Source organism: Aplysia californica, unplaced genomic scaffold (genome assembly GCF_000002075.1).
Source record: "Aplysia californica isolate F4 #8 unplaced genomic scaffold, AplCal3.0 scaffold00027, whole genome shotgun sequence".
Lineage (NCBI taxonomy): Eukaryota > Metazoa > Mollusca > Gastropoda > Aplysiida > Aplysiidae > Aplysia > Aplysia californica.
The window spans coordinates 2,078,254-2,098,004 of NW_004797297.1; the positions used below are offsets into that span (position 1 = coordinate 2,078,254).

Below are 19,751 nucleotides of genomic sequence, written 5' to 3' on the forward strand. Positions count from 1 at the left end.
CTAGGATTGCAGATAGCTGGCTTTAGAAAAGCTGCTCTTGAGAACTGAACGCAAAACATGACTGTGTGGCTACTGATGCCAAAGAGCACAAGATTGACTGTGATATATTGTACAAAACTGTTGTGTTTGCACTTTGTTCTTCGCTTTAAGTGTACAATATCCCGTTTGACCTACTGACCAAAGACACTCTTCTTACTGGTTATTATAACATTAAATAAAGATTGAGAAGCATGACAGGTGTTGACTGTTGTTTTATTTACTTTTGAAATAGAAGGAGAAGTGCCTTTGGTATAATTAGTATGACGATGAAGTGTGGTTCATAACAGCTTTCTGTGAAGATGCTTGGAAAGCTCTGCTCTTTAAAAAACGTTTTATTCACTTTTGCGCTTCACCAATCTTCTTAGGACAAATTGTTATGATTGAGTCACAGCATCTAATTATTGAAAATAAAAAAATAAAAATACCAAAGTAAATCCATACCCCATCCGAAAGGATTATATTCAAGCCCAACATTGTCTCCATAACATGAGTTAAAGTAGTGCTTTCTTTACTATACAAGCATTCTCAGACCAAAGCTAAAATAAATATAAACCTGTCACACAAAATAAACGTTTGTTTTACACACTTCTGTGCGACACGATGTTGAAAAGGAGTTAACTGTTCTGCAAGTTGGTAAAACAGCAGCAACTGTTTCACCACAGTAAGTTTATAGCAGCAAACATTTTCTCCTCTACGGTTGAGAAAATACCAAATTTAACAGGCTTTTCCAAATCTATCGACATAGCAGCTTCAAAGGCCTTTCTCCTTTTAACTTATGAAACTAAAGCTGTTAAAAAAATGTTAACCCCACACAAGATGTAGGCCTATATATACAGTGGAGTCCGCTTAAACCGAACATGGAATCCAAAAACAGCAGTAAATCAAAAGAAAATAAAATCCCCACTTTTTTTCCTTCTCTTTGAGCAACCTCTTTAAACAGAAAACCTTGCTAAACTGAAGAAAATCTGGTGGTCCAGCAGATTTCGGAATAACAGACTCTGTTGTAATGAGTTTCCTTTTTAGTCATCACATAAAAAGACATTGCACTGGTTCCTCTAAACAAAACAGCGTTTTTCAGTATCTTGTTGCCATTTAATCCAACACATAGAACAGGGCAGGCTGGACTGGGCAAGACAGTATGAGGACAAGACCACAACAATTTGTCGGTGAATTCAGCACGTACAGAAAATTTTTCCTTATTCTATTGCACAGATTTCCTCTGCATTTTTCAATATAGGACATTGGTCAGAAAGGTAAAAGCCTGTTGTTTGCTGAATCGTCATCACTATAAAAACAATAAAAACCTGGTCCATACAAATAATTTAATCTTATCCAAGTTTGCGAAACCAATTAAAAGCACAAATCAAATTTGTACTGATAAAAATCTGTTTATTTCCACTGTTTATCACATTGTATACTCCACAGTCAATGGCAAAGTAACTTATAAAACAAAAATTCTCTCCCCCCCTCCTTTTTTAGTCCAATTTTTTTAAATGATAAAAAAAAAAATTGGCAAAACAATAGAAGTAACAAACAAAGCAAGAGCTCAAATGAGGATAAAAGTATACATGAGAATTTATATTGTTGTGCTTTCTGCCCTTCTTCACCATGCACAGTGCAGTTTTATATTTCAACAAGACAGGTCACTGGTACCTCAGGATATTTGGATGCTTGTTTACCTGAGGATTACATTTTTAACTTACACACTAACACACGCACAAGCCTATACACTCAAACACATACTCTCTCTCTCTCTATCTCTCTCTCTCTATCTCTCTCTCTCTCTCTATCTCTCTCTCTCTATCTCCCTCTCTCTCTCTCTCTATCTCTCTCTCTCTCTCTCTCTCTCTCTCTCTCCCTCTCTCTCTCAACTAATAGCAATGGTTTTAACAGGTCAGGTCTGCCACAGAAGATCTATATTCAGATTCAGATGATTCATTCCTTACTTTCACCTCGATAAAGTTCAAGAAGCTAAAAAAATCCTTTCATATTCAACATGAATTCAAGATCCTAGGCTCAACTGATACTTACAAGTCAAATACATCACTCCCCCTTGAGACACATACATTTATCTCTATTAATAAAAAAGGACTTGAGAGAAAGAAAACGTTCTCTGTGCCATGAAAGGCACACAGCATAAATGTTATCACAGAAATTACTACACACATTTTGTGGAAACAATCAAGCTCAGTTATCACAGTGTTCAGAGCATGAATCATGACAGAATGGTTTGAAAAAAGTGTCCTTGCTCATAAACAATTACACTAACTTTCACAGCATAGTCTACTACTGCACAGGACAGTGCTGCTCCTGCTACAATCCGAAGAAGGCATTAACTGCCCATATAGTCACAATAGTAGTAAATATTATGGTACAGTAGGTTGAGACATTGTTCAATTCTTCTATTAAACATATATTACAAGTAAGCAGCAATAAACTATCATAATATAAAAGTCTATTGTCTATTGAAAGCACTTAAAGCTCAAAAAGGAAAGTGTGATCACAATAAGTAGGATAGGTACACTGACATTAAAAAACCCAATTCTGGACAATTTTTCTTTATTAGTAAACATATGGTCTGAATATGACTTTAACATTAGGAAGTCGCTGCTCAAGGACAGCTACTTTTTCCTGACTTATGTTCCCACAAAATGAAATGTCCAGGTGCCTTAGACGTTTGGCTTTGGTGATGAGAGAGTCTAGACACTTGTCAGTGAGACCGTCACACTGACTGACATCCAGACTGGCCAGGCGTGGACACTTGGAGACCAGCTCCAGCACCGAGACATCTGTGATGCTGGCGTTGCTCCTCACACTCACCGTCTCCAGGCTCGGGTTTTGTTGCGCCACCGTCTTCATCGCCGCGTCAGACATTTTGGGCAAGCTGTTCAGGGACAGAGATCGCAGCTCCCTGAAGTTGACAGCTCGGGCTATGCTGAAGTCTGTGATCCGAGGGCAGTAGGAGAGGTCCAGGATCTGGAGAGAGGTCAAATTTGACAGCATGTGCAGCTCCTCCCCGTTCTCAACTTTTGTGTGTGCCTTTGAAATGCAGTGATTGTGTTGTTCGATGATCCCCGTGGGTTTGCGGAAAATCTTGCTCTCCCGCTCTCTTGTACACGGGCAACCTTCGTGGTCATGGTCAAACACGTGGTGCAAGGCAAGCCCGTGTTCAGGAACATACCCGAGCATGCCAAGGTCGGATATCCCGCGGCAGTAGGCCAGCCGCAGACTGCGCAGGGAAGTGAGGTTTCTGGTGATGGCATGCAGGCTTGAGTCGGTCAACTTGAGGCACGAGCTCAAGTCCAGGTGCGTGAGGTTTGGGTTACTTTCACACAGACTGACCACAAACATATCATTAAGGTCCGGGCAGAATGGCAAAGACACAGACCTAAGCTTCTGACTCGGCCCACACAAACCCTTGATGAGGTCTTTGTCAAACAGGTTCAGAGCCTCTCCCATGTCCACGTTCCTCAGAGAGCTGATGTCCACCAATGAGTGGATGTCGCACTGGCCCACTTTGGGACATTTCCTCAGGATGAGAGAGTGCAGTTTTGGAAGATTTGTGAAGTTGGCAAAGAAAGCTTTGCTTGCACCAAGTTCTTTACACCCACTGAGGTCCAGTAACTGCAAGCTGCGTTGGTGGGTCACCAGAGTCTTGATCCCTTTATCAGACAACTCCACACAGCTCTGAAGCACCAGCTCATCCAGCAGCAACCCGTCTGTTCGGGCCAATGCAGCCAGAGCCTTGTCATGAACTGAAGTACGACTCAAGTCAATTTTCTTCAGCTGCGAAGCCTTTTCCTTCACATATTTCAGAAATGTGGAAAAGTTGAGCATAGCGCTGCTGGAACCATTGACATCATACATGCCGCTGCCAAAGATCATGTTGGCAGATGTTAGCGATATTTTCTCCAGGTTCTCCATGGTGTACACAAGTCTGAGGAATGTGACGTCCGTCATGTGTCTCAAACATCCTAACTTCAGCTCCCTCACATTAGAGAGCACTTCGCGCAAATAATTTCTGTCCTTCTCGCTCTCTAACAGCTTCCCTGACAGAAAGAGGGCATTGCAGCGAGAGATGTCTAGCTCCACCAGGTTCGGGCACTGACTCAGCAGGTCTACCAGCTGCTCTTCTGTCATGGCGTTTGTCTCCCAATCACCGAGTGCCAAATGGGTCAGCTTCCTCTGCACCAGTCCAGTTGGCGGCAAGCAGTTCTGGTTTGGCGGCTGGCACTTGACAATGACATCCTTCTGCAGCTGTGGGTGAAGAGACGCATTGTACCACTTCCTGGACACCAGAGCAGCTTCCTTCCTGTCCGACACACTCAGAAACTGCAGGATGTGACTCACCACCTACAAAACACAGACAGAAAACAAGGGTGGTTAGTTTTAGTAAAAGTTTTACAGTACTTGCAACACAAATAGGTCATATCAGTTGCGAAGATTAGAGGTTTTACTAGAACGAAACATATACAGAAAAGGAGGAAAGATAGGGACGATAGATGTTTGACGGGAAAGAAAGAGCAAACACCACAACAGAGTGCCACCCAAAAACTTTTTAAAAAAAAGGGGGGGGGGGGGATATTTTATTATCTCTTCAAGGAAGCATTATATCATTCCAATAAAATAGCATGTGCTGTAAATGTACTACAGCTTCATGGACACAGTCTACACAATTAAAGACATGGGCTGCATTGATTCTACCAGTCAGGGGAAACTCAGCCTGAGTGAGATACATCCTACCAGAAAGACAGAGAGATATTCAACAAGATATTTTTCCTCCTTGGAAATTACGTTTTCCACTTTTGATGAAAAGAAAAAGAGCGATGCCATCACACATCTCAAACCCCTTTGAGCAGTCCTTTTCAATAAGTAATACATATTTACATGTTGTTTACTTTTGGATGTGACAACAAGGAAGTGAACATTGCGCGAGTGCACACACACAGACATATTATTTTATTAAGGCCCTAATATATAATTCTATCCATTATTTATCTATATACATGTATAACATTTATCTATCTATATAATATGTATACACACATTTTAATGTATATATTCATTTATTAATATTAAATACACACACACACACACACACACACACACACACACACACACACACACACACACACACACACACACACAGGTAGATAGTCAGACAGACAGACAGGAAGGCAAGCAGGCAGGCAGGTAGGTAGGCAGGCAGGTAGGTAGGTAGGCAGGCAGGCAGGATGGCAGGCAGGATGGCAGGCAGTCAGGCAGGCATAATACGAGTGTCACCATATGACAACGATTGTCTAGTCTTATACCGGAGATACTCTAAAACGAGTCACAAAATACCTCATCATGTAGAACCTCCATACTTTCGGCCGGAGACAATCTCCACAGAGATATATAGAGATCTATTACGGTAACAGAAGGATAGAGCTGCGGGCAGCCCCTAGCACCTAGCACAGCCCAGGACAGCTAGCAACTGTTTGGTTTGATCATGTGCAGGAAACACGTAAGAGAGTCTCTATACACTTCCTGACCTCAGACCCAGTTTCCCAGATAGCACCCAGCAGCACACTTCACTTCACAGGATGACATCACACGCACGCACTAAGACATGGGACAGTGAGACAGCATGTTTGACTATACAGATCCGGCACAGTAGAGGGCACACATAGAGAGTAGTGGTTATATTTATGGGCACACACAACTACATGACAATCTACTAACCCCCCCCCTCCTCCTTAATTGTAACTTCACACAATCGGTCCCTAGGGCACGTCATACGTTTCAACAAACAGAAATTCACGATGCGCTGTAAGAATAGCCTCAGACCCGCACACTTACGGTACTTTTGAAAGGGCATGACAGCCGACTTTGTGGGGTAGGGCAATTAACGGGGGGGGGGGGGGGGGGGCTGGTGGTGTATGCCTCTTGTTAAGACTATGGTACGAAACCAAGTAATTTTCTCACCAAAAACAAGAATCTGTCAAGAATGTAGTCCTGCACAAGATCTTAGCTTTTTTTGTCATCATCAGTTAATAGCCTATGAATCATATGGAGTTGTTAAACAATTAAAAATATTGTAGGGGTCTTCGTAACACAGACGCTTTTTTGTTGTGAGAACTTTAGTAAATCTCACTTTTGGCTAGCACACCCCCCCCCCCCCCACACACACACACACACTCTCTCTCTCTCTCTCTCTCTCTCTCTCTCTCTCTCTCTCTCTCTCTCACACACGCACACCCACACCCCCCCCCCCCTCCTACCGGGTTCAAAGTATATATAGCAAAGACAGTTTCTCAGCACAACGCAAATCGGACTTTGAAAGGTCGGGTCAAGATATCGGTGATGATAACAGAGATTGTAATATTGAAGAATGCTGAGACTGTTCTGTTGCATTGCTATACATGTATTCTGTTGCGTTACAAGTGAGAGGGCAAAGCAGCGAGAATGACATTATAACGGACTTTGATGGCAGCTCACGTTTTACAGTCTCTTTGACACGATTTGGACGATCACGCAAATTACGGCTTGTGGGCTCATAATGGTTATCTGGCTTGCTTTGTCGTTTAAGAGTTTCATGGCATTTGCAACACGATACGGTCATAAAAGTGCTGAAGATTAGAGGTGCTACAAGAGTAACAAACATTTTTTTAAAAACGTGGCGTCGGTGGCCTTGTGGTTAGGCTTTCAGACTCGCAACCGTAAGGTCGTGGGTTCGAATCCCGCCAGGGGCCCGACGTTGTGTCCTTGGGAAAGGCACTTTACACGACCCACGCTCTCCCAACTCGATACTGTCTTAGTAAGTAAGAGTTTTACAGCACTTGCAACACAATAAGGTCATGTAAGTATTATAAGTACCGAAGATTAGAGGTGTTACAAGAGAGTAACAAACACAAAAAAGAAGGAGGGGAGATAAAGACGACAGATGTTTGATAGGAAAGAGGGTGCAAACCACACCAGAGCTCCCGCCAACCTCCCACTCTCGATATTACGATGCACAAGCACGGTGGTGACTATGAAACACTCCCTACTAAAGGGAAAACCCGTCCATCAGATGAGATATGCAGCGGGGTTTTGACTTGTTGAACCATTACACAATGCGGCAAGCCATACGACCGGGTGGAGAACTAGTTGTGTACAGAGATAAGAACCAGGACACTTGATAGGGTAGGACTACCGTAGGAAGAAGAAGAAGGAGAAACAGGAGAAGAAGATGTAAAGAGGGGAGGGGGAGGGGGTGACGACGACGACGAGGGGATTGGGGAGGTGGGAGAAAAGGAGGAGAATAACCATGTAATTTATTTTTATTCTCTGATGATGATGATGATGGAGGGTGAAGGAAACGAAATGAAAGAACAAAAAGCAGAAAAAAAGGGGAGGGGTAGGAGGAGGAGGAGGAGCAAAAGAAGGAGGAGCAGAAGGAGGAGGAGGAGGGGGAGGAGGAGGAGCAAAAAAAGGAGGAGCAGAAGGAGGAGGAGGAGGAGGAGGGGGAGGAGGAGGAGGAAGAGGAGATGGAAGAAGGGGGAGAATAAGAAGACGATAAAAAGACAAGAGCAAGAGCAAGAGAACAAGAGAAGGAGAAGAAAAGGAAGGAAGAAGGCTAAAAAGTGGGCTGCTTCTACCTGGCCGATCAGAACAAACAGTAGAAAATACAAACGGACTAAAATAGTGGGTGGTTGGCGTGTGCTCTGGTGCGGTTTGCTTCCTCTTTCTATCATCTATCAAACATCTATCACCTTTATCTGCCCTCCTTCTTTTTCGTGTTCGTTGTTACTCTCCTGTAACACCTCTAATCTTCGGCACTTATATAACCTTATTGTGTTGCAGGTGCAGTAAAACACTTACTAAAACAAGGACTAAAATATCTTCTAAATGAAGGGATGGAACTTCTGTTCTCCAAACACCAAGGACACTGCGACTCACTATTTAAGTTCAACGAAATCTAGTTATGCATGATCATTCCGTTGCTTTGTGTGTGTGTGTGTGGGGGGGGGGGGGGGGGGGGTATTACTCCTATCATTCAAATCCATAGCTGTCATGCTACAAGACTCTGAACGAACCGGGGACTTTAATACTTCGGTGCCCTACCAGCGGGAGGACAAAACCACCCAATCTGATCTGGAGGAGGCCCATCCACACACCACTTCCTCTATTGAATATAGGACTGTCATCTAATCTCTGTACTTTGCTGCTACACACATGATGTGCTACGCTTTTCGTTCAGCTGTCTACAACAAGAAGAGGGTGGGGCCATCTTGAACACCCCCTCCCCCAACCTTTTTTTTTTTAGTGTTATTTATTTTTTTTAGTAGAGGTTTTTCGGCGCTCACAACTGCATAATGTCATATGAGCGCCAGAAGATTAGAGGTGTTACAAGAGAGTAACAAACAAAAAAAAGAAGAAGGGGAGATAAGGACGGTAGATCATGTTTGATAGGAAAGAAGAAGCAAACCACACCAGAGCACCCGCCAACCACCCACCTTAGTAAGAGTTTTACGCAACTTGCAACACAACGAGGTCAAAGAAGTGCGGAAGATTAGAGGTGTTACGAGAGAGTAAACACAAAAAAAAGGAGGGATAAGGGCGATAGATGTTTGAAGAGAAGGAGCAAACCACACCAGAGCACCCGCTGTCCCCCTCTATTTACGGCTGCTGGGGCCGTAAACCCCATATTAAACAAATACAAATGTAGTACCGGTATGGAAAATCTGGTAAACCAAATCATAACTGACGTGGAGGTAAACAAACATGAAAAACAATGAAAACTCCAAAAGCTGAGTCTGTTATCACAACATCCTGTTCTCGTGTACACGTAAGATACTTTTTATAATTTTAGAGATGTTATCTAATCTCTACCCCAATGTTGTTACCATCAGTCACCTTGTCTGTTTTGTTGTGGTAGACAATATCGTGGCAATGAGCCAGCTGAGTCTGTTGATGAGTATTTAAGTTCAAGCCATTTGATGAATGTATTTATTAAGAGAGCAGTGTTTTTTTCTCTGCAAACGCACAGTGCCATGATGACTTGCCTATCAAATTAAAATCCGACTGTAACATTGTATAATCTGTAGATGAACTGTGCTAGGGGATAAGAAGAAGAAAAAGAGGAGGAAGAGGAGAAGGAAAAGCAGAAAAAGACTAGAACAAAAACAAAATAACAATGACTCACAAGCACAAGCGTGCTCGCGCGCGCACACACACACACACAAACACACACATACAAACTCACACACACACAAACACACATATAATGGGAGGAAACTTGCCTTTGTTGCACGAAACAAAATAAACAAAAATGTTAGAATGTCGATAACTGGTCTGAAGTAGAACACCTGGGCAATTCACAAGCAGAAATCAATCGTAAGTGTAACTAGAACTTTATGTCAAGCATAATGTTTGGCTCTTCTCCATTTCCTTGCCTATAGATTGCCTGTAATCCAAATACATGCATGGCATGTACCATGAGATATAAATATATTCTACAGATAGAGAAAGCAGGCTGAATCTTACCTCAATAGGGAGACAATCCATGACTGTTGTGTTGTAGTAGTCTTTTGTAACTGAGAAAATCTTCCCTGTAGAGACCTGAAATGAAAGTGAAAAACAAATTTGAAGTAAACCGACCAGCTCATTTGGTCTGACCTTCACATCCCCTGACTCTGTTTGGAGGAAGCAGTGTCTAACAAACATGTGTGCATTTTAGACTGAGAATGATTGAGGGGTGTCTGTCTTAAATCCCTCAAGAATCAATAAATGATGCTGTGTCAATGACAAATAGCTGTTAAAAAAAAGTTTTAGTAGAGGTTTTACAACGCTCGAAACTGCATAAGGTCATATGAGCGCCAGTAGATTAGAGGTGTTACAACAGAGTAACAAACATAAAAAAGAAGAAGGGGAGATCAGGACGATAGACGTTTGATAGGATAGGAGAAAGAAGAAGCAAACCAAACCAGAGCACCAGCCAACTACCCACAAATAGCTGTTTATCTTTTGACACCTTTTCAATTACCCTAATGGACTATGGTTCGGTTTTAAACAGGGGGCATTTTTTTTTCTCAACTTATCTTGATGCCATTTATAACCAATGTGTACGACTAGCCAAGATGACAGCTGACACTAATTAAGATTTGAACAGGTCGTCCAGTAGTCTTCTTTTGTGCAAGCAGTGTATTAAAGCATTCACTTGACAAATGCACTTTTGTAATATGGTCGTTTCTCTCTATACAATTTAATCGTTTAAAGGCATGTTCACTCCGCAAAACCCACAAATCTTGAAGAAGGCAACATCTCAGAAAATGTTTAGCCCTACTGGAACTATACAGAAAGGGCCAGTCTAAAAAGCCTGATATCTGACACCATCTGCCAGCCCACGACACATTACCTCCATTCCTCTTGTTATGACAAAATATACAATATTCTATTAAAAATGTGAAATTTATTTTGGTGGCATTTTTGTATTCACAACATCCCCACCTGACCCAAACACATGATTCAGACACACAAACACACACACATTCACAAAGTGTTACACATATATACCCACATGCACATACATTCACAGTGTTGACAGCCCACCCAACCTGACCGGACCCAAATACAATGGCATGTATCTAGAACACATGCATTTGTTGTGTCTGTGAAAAGACCTCCATTTGTCACATAACATGAAAACGTGTCTCTGACAGGTCATCACAGAATAAATAAATAAATAAATAAATATAATGGCAATACACCCGCAACAATCTACCTGATGTAGGTTGATCGTTGATTGTGTAGTTTAGATAAGCTGTGGAAGAAAAGTAATGCAATGATACATCAGTAGGGTAAGGCTGCACGACAAGCTGTTTCACTAGGTCGAAGTTTAATTCGTGAAAGGATTCATATGAAACACAGTGTATCATTGATTTTGATTAAAGTCTCAAAAGGGCACCTACTCTCCTTTTGAAGAATCCCAGGTTGCACTTAATCCAATGTTCTATGAAATGAGATGACAGTACAATAATGTTTTTTAAATTACCAACTAGTAGCTGCTGGTAATACAAGTACAGTCGAACCTGTGTAAGACAGCCACGCATTGTTGAAGAGAAAAGTGGCCGCATAAGACAGGTGGCCATCATATGCAGAACTGATCAAAATGAAGAAAACAAACCATTTACTTCAGAGGTCCCAACTGGAGGCGGCCGCAGGCTTGCAATTGTCATAGGGTTAATTAAATTGTTTCGTTTTTAAATTGTTTTCTGTTCTGTTTTTGTTTTGTTTTGTTTTTGTTTTGGAAAGGGGGAGAGGATATGACGGTTTTTGGGTGATTTTTTGTATTTAGTTTTATTCTTTAATAAATCATGGGTCCGTGAAATGTCAAAACAAAACTAAATGTGTCAGACGTAGAAGGCCAAGTGCCATTGTGAAACAAACAAATGGGTCGCCATCAATCGGTGAATGAGTGAAACTTCTGTCGCAAGTTTGTGTTGACTTCCATAATTATGGACTGATTTGTGGGCAGGGCCTTTTATAGGTTATGAAGGATCACACGCTTCCCTTACTGTCAGCTGAAAATTTATTGTTATCATTGGTCAACTTGGGTAAACATAGGTTTTAGTTTTAGTAGACGTTTTACTGCGCTCACAACTGATAAGGTCATATGAGCGCCAGAAGATTAGAGGTGTTACAAGAGAGTTACAAACATAAAAAAGAAGAAGGGGAGATGAGGACGATAGATGTTTGATAGGAAAGAAGGAGCAAATCACACCAGAGCACCCGCTAACCACCCACGTAAACATTGGGAGCGGCCTAAGCAGCATGACTGTTTCATCCATTGGACGGACTGACAATAACAACCAGTGAATAAATTATGACAGTTCGTCCACAGCGTCAGGGGAAAACGCATAATTTTTTACAAAGCCTGGCCATATCAGACAGGTGAATTTGAATGTGGGTTGATAAAATACGGTGTCAGCGGCCGCGTTGGACAGGTGCCTGTTTTACACAGTTAAATTATACAGAAAAAACGCAGGGGGGGGAATGGAAAGTGGCCATATCATACAGGTGGCCGTCATGGCAGATTCGACTGTATTAAAATATTTCTTCAAGTATCTACTACATGTACAACATATATAAACAAGTGAAAATCAAAGATTCAATTCACAAAACACAGGGAAAGAGAGGACTGGTCAAAATTACAACAGACTGATCTTTTCGGTCTTCTTTCCTCAAGTTTCAATATCGTCTACAATGACACTCTATTCTGCTCTAGGTCAGGGTGAAAAAAAAAGTGTTCTCCTGGTTTGTATGGAACTGTGTTTGGTGTTCCCCTACCTTCCCATGATGTCCAGTCTCACAACAGGTTTATCTAAGGCTAGTGGTCAGCCTGCACCCCTGAAGCAGGCATTTCCAAATCAATGAATTAATCAATCACTCAGGGGGCCAAACTTAAATTACACTTAATACTTTAAGTTTCTAGCTGAACTGGGTAAACACTCGTTGAGTAGTAGAAAACTGGTGAACCTATTTTAAACAAAGATGAGATGAATTAAAACCGCAAAAAAGTATAAATATAATAACAAATTAAGGTACACCAATTTTCACTCGTATGCCAATTTTTCAGAGCTGGTTGTTTAGAATCTTTTCTTAGCAACAAGTTCGTTAGGTTTGGAGTAAAGTTCTCAGTAAATGGCCAAGATTTTCACTCTCAGCATGGACTACCCAAAAATCTTCCGTGCTGGATATAATTGGCGAGCCAGATGTAGCCAACAGGCCTTGAGTTTGAAACCCGTTTCCCTGAGACTAGTCTAGAGCAAGAGGCAGCACTCTTCTATCCGCACCTTTTATTTTTATTCACATTTGCTGGATCCCAGTAATGGTAATGAGGTAAAGGTTAGGATAAAAGGTAAGCACGGCTAGGGTTTAAGGCAAAGCCACCTCTATTCTCACTCAGGGTGAGAATAGCACAGTTGTAGGCCTCTCAATCTGGGTGAGAGGGCGAGCCTTAAAATTTTGGCTATTCTCACTCGGTGTGCGTTCACCTTGATACCAGTGTAAACAAACGTTCCAGCGCTCTTGTGTTGAAAGCATACAAGTTTGTCTGCGGGCAGAAAGAAAGAGAGAGAGAGAAAGAGAGAGAGAGAGAGAGAGAGAGAGAGAGAGAGAGAGAGAGAGAGAGAGGAGTAGCGAGAACCTCTGGGCAAAACAAAATGACGACCGGTGTAGTTTGACTCGATTCGAAAAGTGAAACAGCCCTAGCATTTCTGTAGATGACCAAATTAGTTTACTCTGGTGCTTTAACACCATTTTTTTCTTTGTTTTTGTCAATTTCATCATCCACACTGATAGACAGTATTCAGAAATTAGAAAAAAACAGGTCTTGTTCCACACTGGGTGAAAATAGCCAGCGCTGGCAAGTCTCAGCCGCGGTGAGAGGTCGATCGTATTCTTATTCTCACCCAGGGTGAGTATACAGTAGCATGACTATAACGGGGCACCCGCTACAGCGCGACCATCCCTACAGCGGGACCTTACCGGGAACCCCCCACCCCCTTTTTTTCCTATGGTAACTCAATTACCTGTGCTCGGGTTGAGCAGGGCAAGGAAAGGAACGAAATCTGATACAGCAGGAGAAATTGAGCGACTTCTTGCTGGGGGGAAGGGGGTTGGGGGACTGTAGGTGGGCTCCAAACAGGCAGTCAGCCGTGCAGCGTTAAGATTGGCCAGTCCAGTGATGAGTGAGGTGGGGCAGGCATCAGAGAGAGAGATGGTGCGGAGAACAGCGTACGTGAGACACTCCAAAAGTGATGTGCCGTAGCTTAGATGCTCGGTATGAGAGTGTATAGGCCATAACCCTACGCCTAGGCTGAGCCAAAAAGTACAAGAAAACGAGAGCGAGTAGTTTGTGATTCCTGATTCATTGAATTACCATATATGCTAATAGGACTACACACATATCCACTTCACCAGTTCTACAGTAGGCCTACCGGTACGATAGACAGTACAAGCAACAAGACCGAGGAAAAGATGGCTTCCCATAAAGACAAAAGGAAATGCTTCTCACTCGAATAAAAGGCTGAGATAATCAACAAAGTTGACAAGAAAAGGAAGACTAACCTAAAGCGTAAATTTTATTGATATGGGAGGGAGGTGATCATGTAGATTTTTAGAAATTTTTTGGTACTTTCCCCTTTGCATTCCTATTGCCGAAACTTGCCTACAGCGTGATTTTTCTTCTGGAACCAAATGTGAGGCAGCCTGGTGAAACCAGGCACTTGACAAAATAATGAAAGCCAAGGAATAAGCATTTTCCCGCAGATTTGGGAATTTTTTTCAAATTTTTGTTTTTTGGTTCAACACTTTCAGGCCTTTCAAAGAGCACATTTCTGAGTGGATTTTATTGAAAAACGTTGATTAAAGGCAGAAGAAATGTAAATTTTCAGTTTCCACGGACTCTCAAGCTAAGGAAATAACTCAACTTTGGCGGCCATTTTCTCGCTAATTTCATCTCTGAAACCAGATGACCCTCACCTCCTTCAATCACACGTATCTCTACTTCTATTCAACATAGATGGATAATATTTTCACCCAAAACAAGGAAAATGGACAGGCCTTAAGATGATACCATCAACTCCATATGCCCAAAAACTGACCAGAGCATGATTCCACAGTGTCGTGCCACAAATGTCTTGCTATAGCCATGTTCTACTGTAGCCACTTCCATAAAAGGATGCGACTAAACGTAGAACGACGCTAACTATTTTTAGGAAAGGCGGCCATCTCGTGCGACGTTAGACCCGGATACCCCTCCGATCACGGGACTACATCTAAATATAGCCAACCGCATGGCACCAAAGATCGTGTAGAGAATCTAATCTTTGATGGCATGACGCTGGATGCGATGTTTTTCCAGGAATACCGGTAATGTCATATGATGCGGTGCTCCGATGATGCTGCTGCTTATCTCTTCTGAGCATTGTTTATTGTGCTCGGGGGAGGGGGTTAATCTTCCGGCGTTTTTACGGCAATTTTCGTGCGCTTTATTGTTTCTGCGTTTACCATGTTTCAATTTCAAGCATCATGATTCACTAACGGAATTCCGAAAAGTTATTAACATACCAGAAACCTTGTAACCAGTAAGCAGAGTATGCCTGATGGGCTGCAGTAGGCCACAAGTGAGAAATTTTTCTGTGTGAAACACATCGATTCGGATAAATATGTCAAGCCACTGACCCAAAAGGCTGTTCCATGCGGTATCTCCAAAGATTCTCTACTACACGATCTTTGGTATCTCCACGGCCTTCTAAAAATAGTCTGTGGGTATCCCAGGATGTGATGACATCAGACTACTAAAATTAGCCGCCAATCAGGCAGGTGTGTCATTCTACGTTTAGAGCTGCATGTCATAAAAGGTAGCCTAATCTAACCCTTTCCTTTATTACCCGGATCTAGCAAATTTGAAATGTGAATAAACTGTCTGTGCAGATGAGGCGAAATGCCCAAGACAGCCAAGATCAAGAGGCAGTGAATCTGAGAATCAAGTGACTGTGTGATGGTCTTACAAACATGTTGACATACTACTAACTAGATCTATAGTGCAGTCAAAAATTCGTGGCACGACTTATCAAATATCTCCCCAACTATCGAACATAGGTTCTCCAATTTTTGCACATTGACTTGTATCAGTTTGTCTTAACATGTATATCAACATTTTTGTAAACACCTGCAAGCTGTATTCTAAAAAATTCAATAATAAATACTAATAAAAAATCAAAGCAGGCGATCTATACAGGTTTTTAAATGTTTACACCTGGGGCAATGCTTTTAATAGCAAGTCACTAATGTTTTTCTAAAAATAAGGCCGGCTCTATTTCTCCGAACGTTCGGGAAAATAAACTTGAACTCTCTTTCTCTGAACAGTTTCCGTTCTCGAGATTTGTTGATAATAAGCGAATGGAGAGGCCCGTATGTGAATCAAAAGACAGTGATGGTCTTACAAACATGTCGACATACTATTTTAACTAGATCTAAAGTGCGGTCAAAAATTCGTGGGGTGACTTATTGTCAAATATCTCCTCAACCATTGAACAAACGCTCTCCAATTTTTGCACAGTGACTTGTATCAGTTTGTCTTACATATCAACATTTTTTGTAAACACCTGCAAGCAGTATTCTAGAAAATTCAATAATAAATACAAATAAAAAATCCAAGTTGGTGGTTTACACAGGTTTTTAAATTTAAAAACCTGTGTAAACCACCAACTTGGATGTGGGTTACAGCTGGGGCAATATTGCTTTTTTACTTAGCAAGTCGGTCATGTTTTTCTAAAAATAAGGCCTGCTCTACTTCTCCAAACATTCGGGAATATAAACTTGAACTCTATTTCTCTGAACGGTTTCCGTTCTCGAGATTTGTTGATAATAAGCGAATGGATAGGCCCGTGTGAGTGTGCGTATGTATGTGTGCGTGTGTGAATGTGTGTGTGAGTGTGTGTGTCTGTGTGGGTGTAAGGTGTGAACGGGTGGGGGGGTGTGGAGGGATTTTTTTTTTATAGGAGGGATTTTAGTTTTTGCCGGGTGACTAAATGCAAAATAGGTTACTAGCCAAGGCTGAGCAGTCTTGTTTTCTCGCAGTACCTTTTGAAGGTACTTTCAATTGAAGTATAGTCCGGGACCGTTGCCCCAACCACAACTGAAGTATCTGAATATTCAGACATTTAAAAATCTCTAGCTCTAGAAATTGAATTTGATGCGAAAAATGCTTCTTTCCAGTCCTCGCAGAATGGCAGAATGAAAGGATGACGCCTAAATCTCGCAAATAACCCAAAAAATCTCCAGATCGGAAACCGTTCGGAGAAATAGAATAGAGTTCAACTTTATTTTCCCGAACGTTCGGAGAAATAGTCACTTCGTAAAAATAATTTCCTGTAACAATTTTTACAAGTAAAAATTGTCATTGATGAGCTGTGACATAGCCCATGTGTTTATAATCCAAACCTGTGTGAGAAGCAGGAAGTGCTGTGAACAATACCATGATTTTACACGAGACAGAGATTTCAAGTATTTTATATAAATTTATGAAGAAAAGTTTGCTCTGGAACAATATGATTTAGATTTTAGTTCAGACAAATAAATTGATACAAACAGTTGTGCAAAGTATGGATGACATTGATTTACCCGTTAAAGAAATATTTGAGGATAAGTTGCGCCACAGATTTTTGACAGCACTATATAGTATAGACTGTCTAGTACTAGATTTAGATTAGATTTAGATATTAGATCTAGATCTAGGCCTAGAATCTAACTACTGTACCCCAGTTACAGTATCAAACTCTAGATCTAGATACTAGATCTAAATCTAGAATCTATATTATATATAGCATTTGCCCCTCGGCGGTCCTCACTTGTCAAAAAACTTATTTTAAGCCATAACCAAAAGGAAGAGGCTAGCCGTACTTAATGACGGCTAGACTCGCAGTCTAGCCGTACTTATTCTTAATATGATGGCTAGACTGACCATTTACAAAAAATAGGCCTACTGAATTGTAAATATACATTTTTAGTGTGCAGTACCTAAAGCATTTGTATTTGAGACGAAACCAGGTGCCTTAATGACAGTGTATGTATTTTAAACCTCCTGTTTTCTTCTAATGTTAATAGGGCCTAAGATAAGTACGGCTAGACTGGCAGTCTAGTCGTACTTAAGTACGGCTAGACTTCAAGTACGGCTAGACTTCTTTTACTTAAGGACGGCTAGACTGTCAGGCTAGCCGTACTTAATATTGATGGCTGAATTGTAAATGAAATTTTTAGTTTGCAATGCCAAAAGTATTTGTATTTCAGACAAAACCAAAAGGTGCCTTACTGACTTTCATGTATTTTAACCTGAATAATTACTAGATCTAGATCTAGATCTAGATCTAGATCTAATGAGACCTGTGTACTTAACAGGTTTTAGTCGATTGGGCCAAACCTAGATCTAAGTACGGCTAGACTGGCAGTCTAGACTCTCAGTCTAGCCGTACTTAAGTACGGCTAGCCACTTCGTAACCAAAACTAAAACAGCACCACTAGCAGAACTCTTTCAGACGATGAAGAGACCATACGTACTAGATTCTAGATCTAGATATATGATTTAGCATTTTAAACCTTACCTACCTGTCGATCTTAAGGTCCAGACGATTGTTTGTTATTGAATTGTTAATATTGATCAAGTCGCAGCTAAAAATAAACGCGAAAAATGTTAATGTCTTGTGACATTGACGACTTCCTGAGGTCTTTAGGGCAACTGGGAAATCAACATTGCGCATGCATTAGGTACCAATAACAGCTCTGGTTTCTTCGATAAGTTATCAGTGAGACATCCCGTATTATTAGCAGTTTCGTAACGTTTTCGGATTTGCAACACACCGCGACCTGTGTGCGACCCCAGTCTCTATGAAAATGAAAACAAAAGAGTCACGTGATAATGTTCAGGGGGCATTATTCACTCAAAATTGGCACTTGGAAACAATGTGTTTCTTGTTCTCTCCCCTTTTAAAAGACCCAATGATTAACACATGTTTTCACGTCCGATAGGCCTAGTCAGAGACCGTATTTATAATCAATGATTATAATCCTCTGACTAGGCCTATCGGACGTGAATCAATGATTATAAATACGGCCTCTGACTAGGCCTATCGGACGTGAATCAATGATTATAAATACGATTATAAAGACTAGGCCTATCGGACGTGAAAACAGGTTTAACTTTAACTAGCCTATTAATTTTGCTTGTTCACTGTCGTCTTGCTGGGTTAGTTATCATTATTTTTATTTATTTTTTGCACATTCACTAATTTGCAATGCGCACGTAATTTTGCATGGCCTCCAGGTAAGCCAGCGACCAAACGAAATGCTTGTTTTTTTTGTTTTTGTTTAAATCTTGATCCAATAGGCCGAGGCTAATAATTAGATCTAGATCTAGCCTACGTTTCTTTATTTGGTCTCATAAAACGTCACTCTTTGGGTACAAACAATAAGTTATGATTTACACTGACCTGGTCTACAAATTGCTCATTTCAGAACTGCAACGCCAGCCTGCCCTCATATTATGTCAGTTATGCAGATTTCATCTCAAGACTGTCTAGACGTCTCCATACGAGTCTAGGAAAAATAGAGAGCCAACCGTTCAGCCACTAAAAAAACAACAACAAACAAAACATGTCGGAACCTACATTAAAGGCTCTAAAGATTCTGTTGGTCATCCAACTTTTAGACCAGCATACAAAAGACCTGAGCAAATTGAACAGAGCGATTTGTAACCTTATTTACATGCATCTTATTTTATTAACGGCGGACAGCCGAAAGTGAACAGGCTACTGATTGGATTCTTTTGTCTTTTGCAGGCATGGGCAAGTCATGGACCGTATCAAGCGATTCCTAATATCTCGCAGGCCAAAGTAGGAGAAAACAATAATGCGATGAAATTGATTGAAATACCCAAACCCTAAAAGTGAGACAAAAATGGACACTTATAGCATCATTATTATTATGTCATCCAATGGTATTTCATGAGATTCAGTATTAGATCTAGATTTTTGTATATCTTTTGAGTCCAGCAGGGGCGGGAACTATTAATTTTGATTTTCAAGACAGACATTTTTGTTTATACGGGGTGCCCACTGCCCACTACGGCTGGATCGGGCCGATCGCCAGACTCGATCGCCTGAAACTGAACACAAACACGTTTGTTT

The 19,751-nt window shown here is 41.3% G+C and overlaps 1 protein-coding gene across 2 annotated transcripts; it reads right to left on the bottom strand.

Moving 5' to 3' along the window:
- Positions 1-1,407: 1,407 nt before the first annotated feature.
- On the bottom strand, positions 1,408-18,474 carry LOC101859379 (dynein regulatory complex subunit 6). 2 transcript variants are annotated; one of them, XM_005091267.3, is made up of 3 exons: positions 18,175-18,474; positions 9,550-9,624; positions 1,408-4,392 (listed from the first exon to the last, which is right to left on the bottom strand). In XM_005091267.3, the coding sequence occupies exons 2-3, from the start codon at positions 9,568-9,570 to the stop codon at positions 2,602-2,604; spliced, it is 1,812 nt and encodes a 603-aa protein (XP_005091324.1). In that variant the 5' UTR covers positions 9,571-9,624; positions 18,175-18,474; the 3' UTR covers positions 1,408-2,601. The 2 variants fall into 2 exon arrangements, with proteins under 2 accessions (XP_005091324.1, XP_005091325.1); XM_005091268.3 differs by lacking the exons at positions 9,550-9,624; positions 18,175-18,474 and adding an exon at positions 5,383-5,535.
- Positions 18,475-19,751: the final 1,277 nt, after the last annotated feature.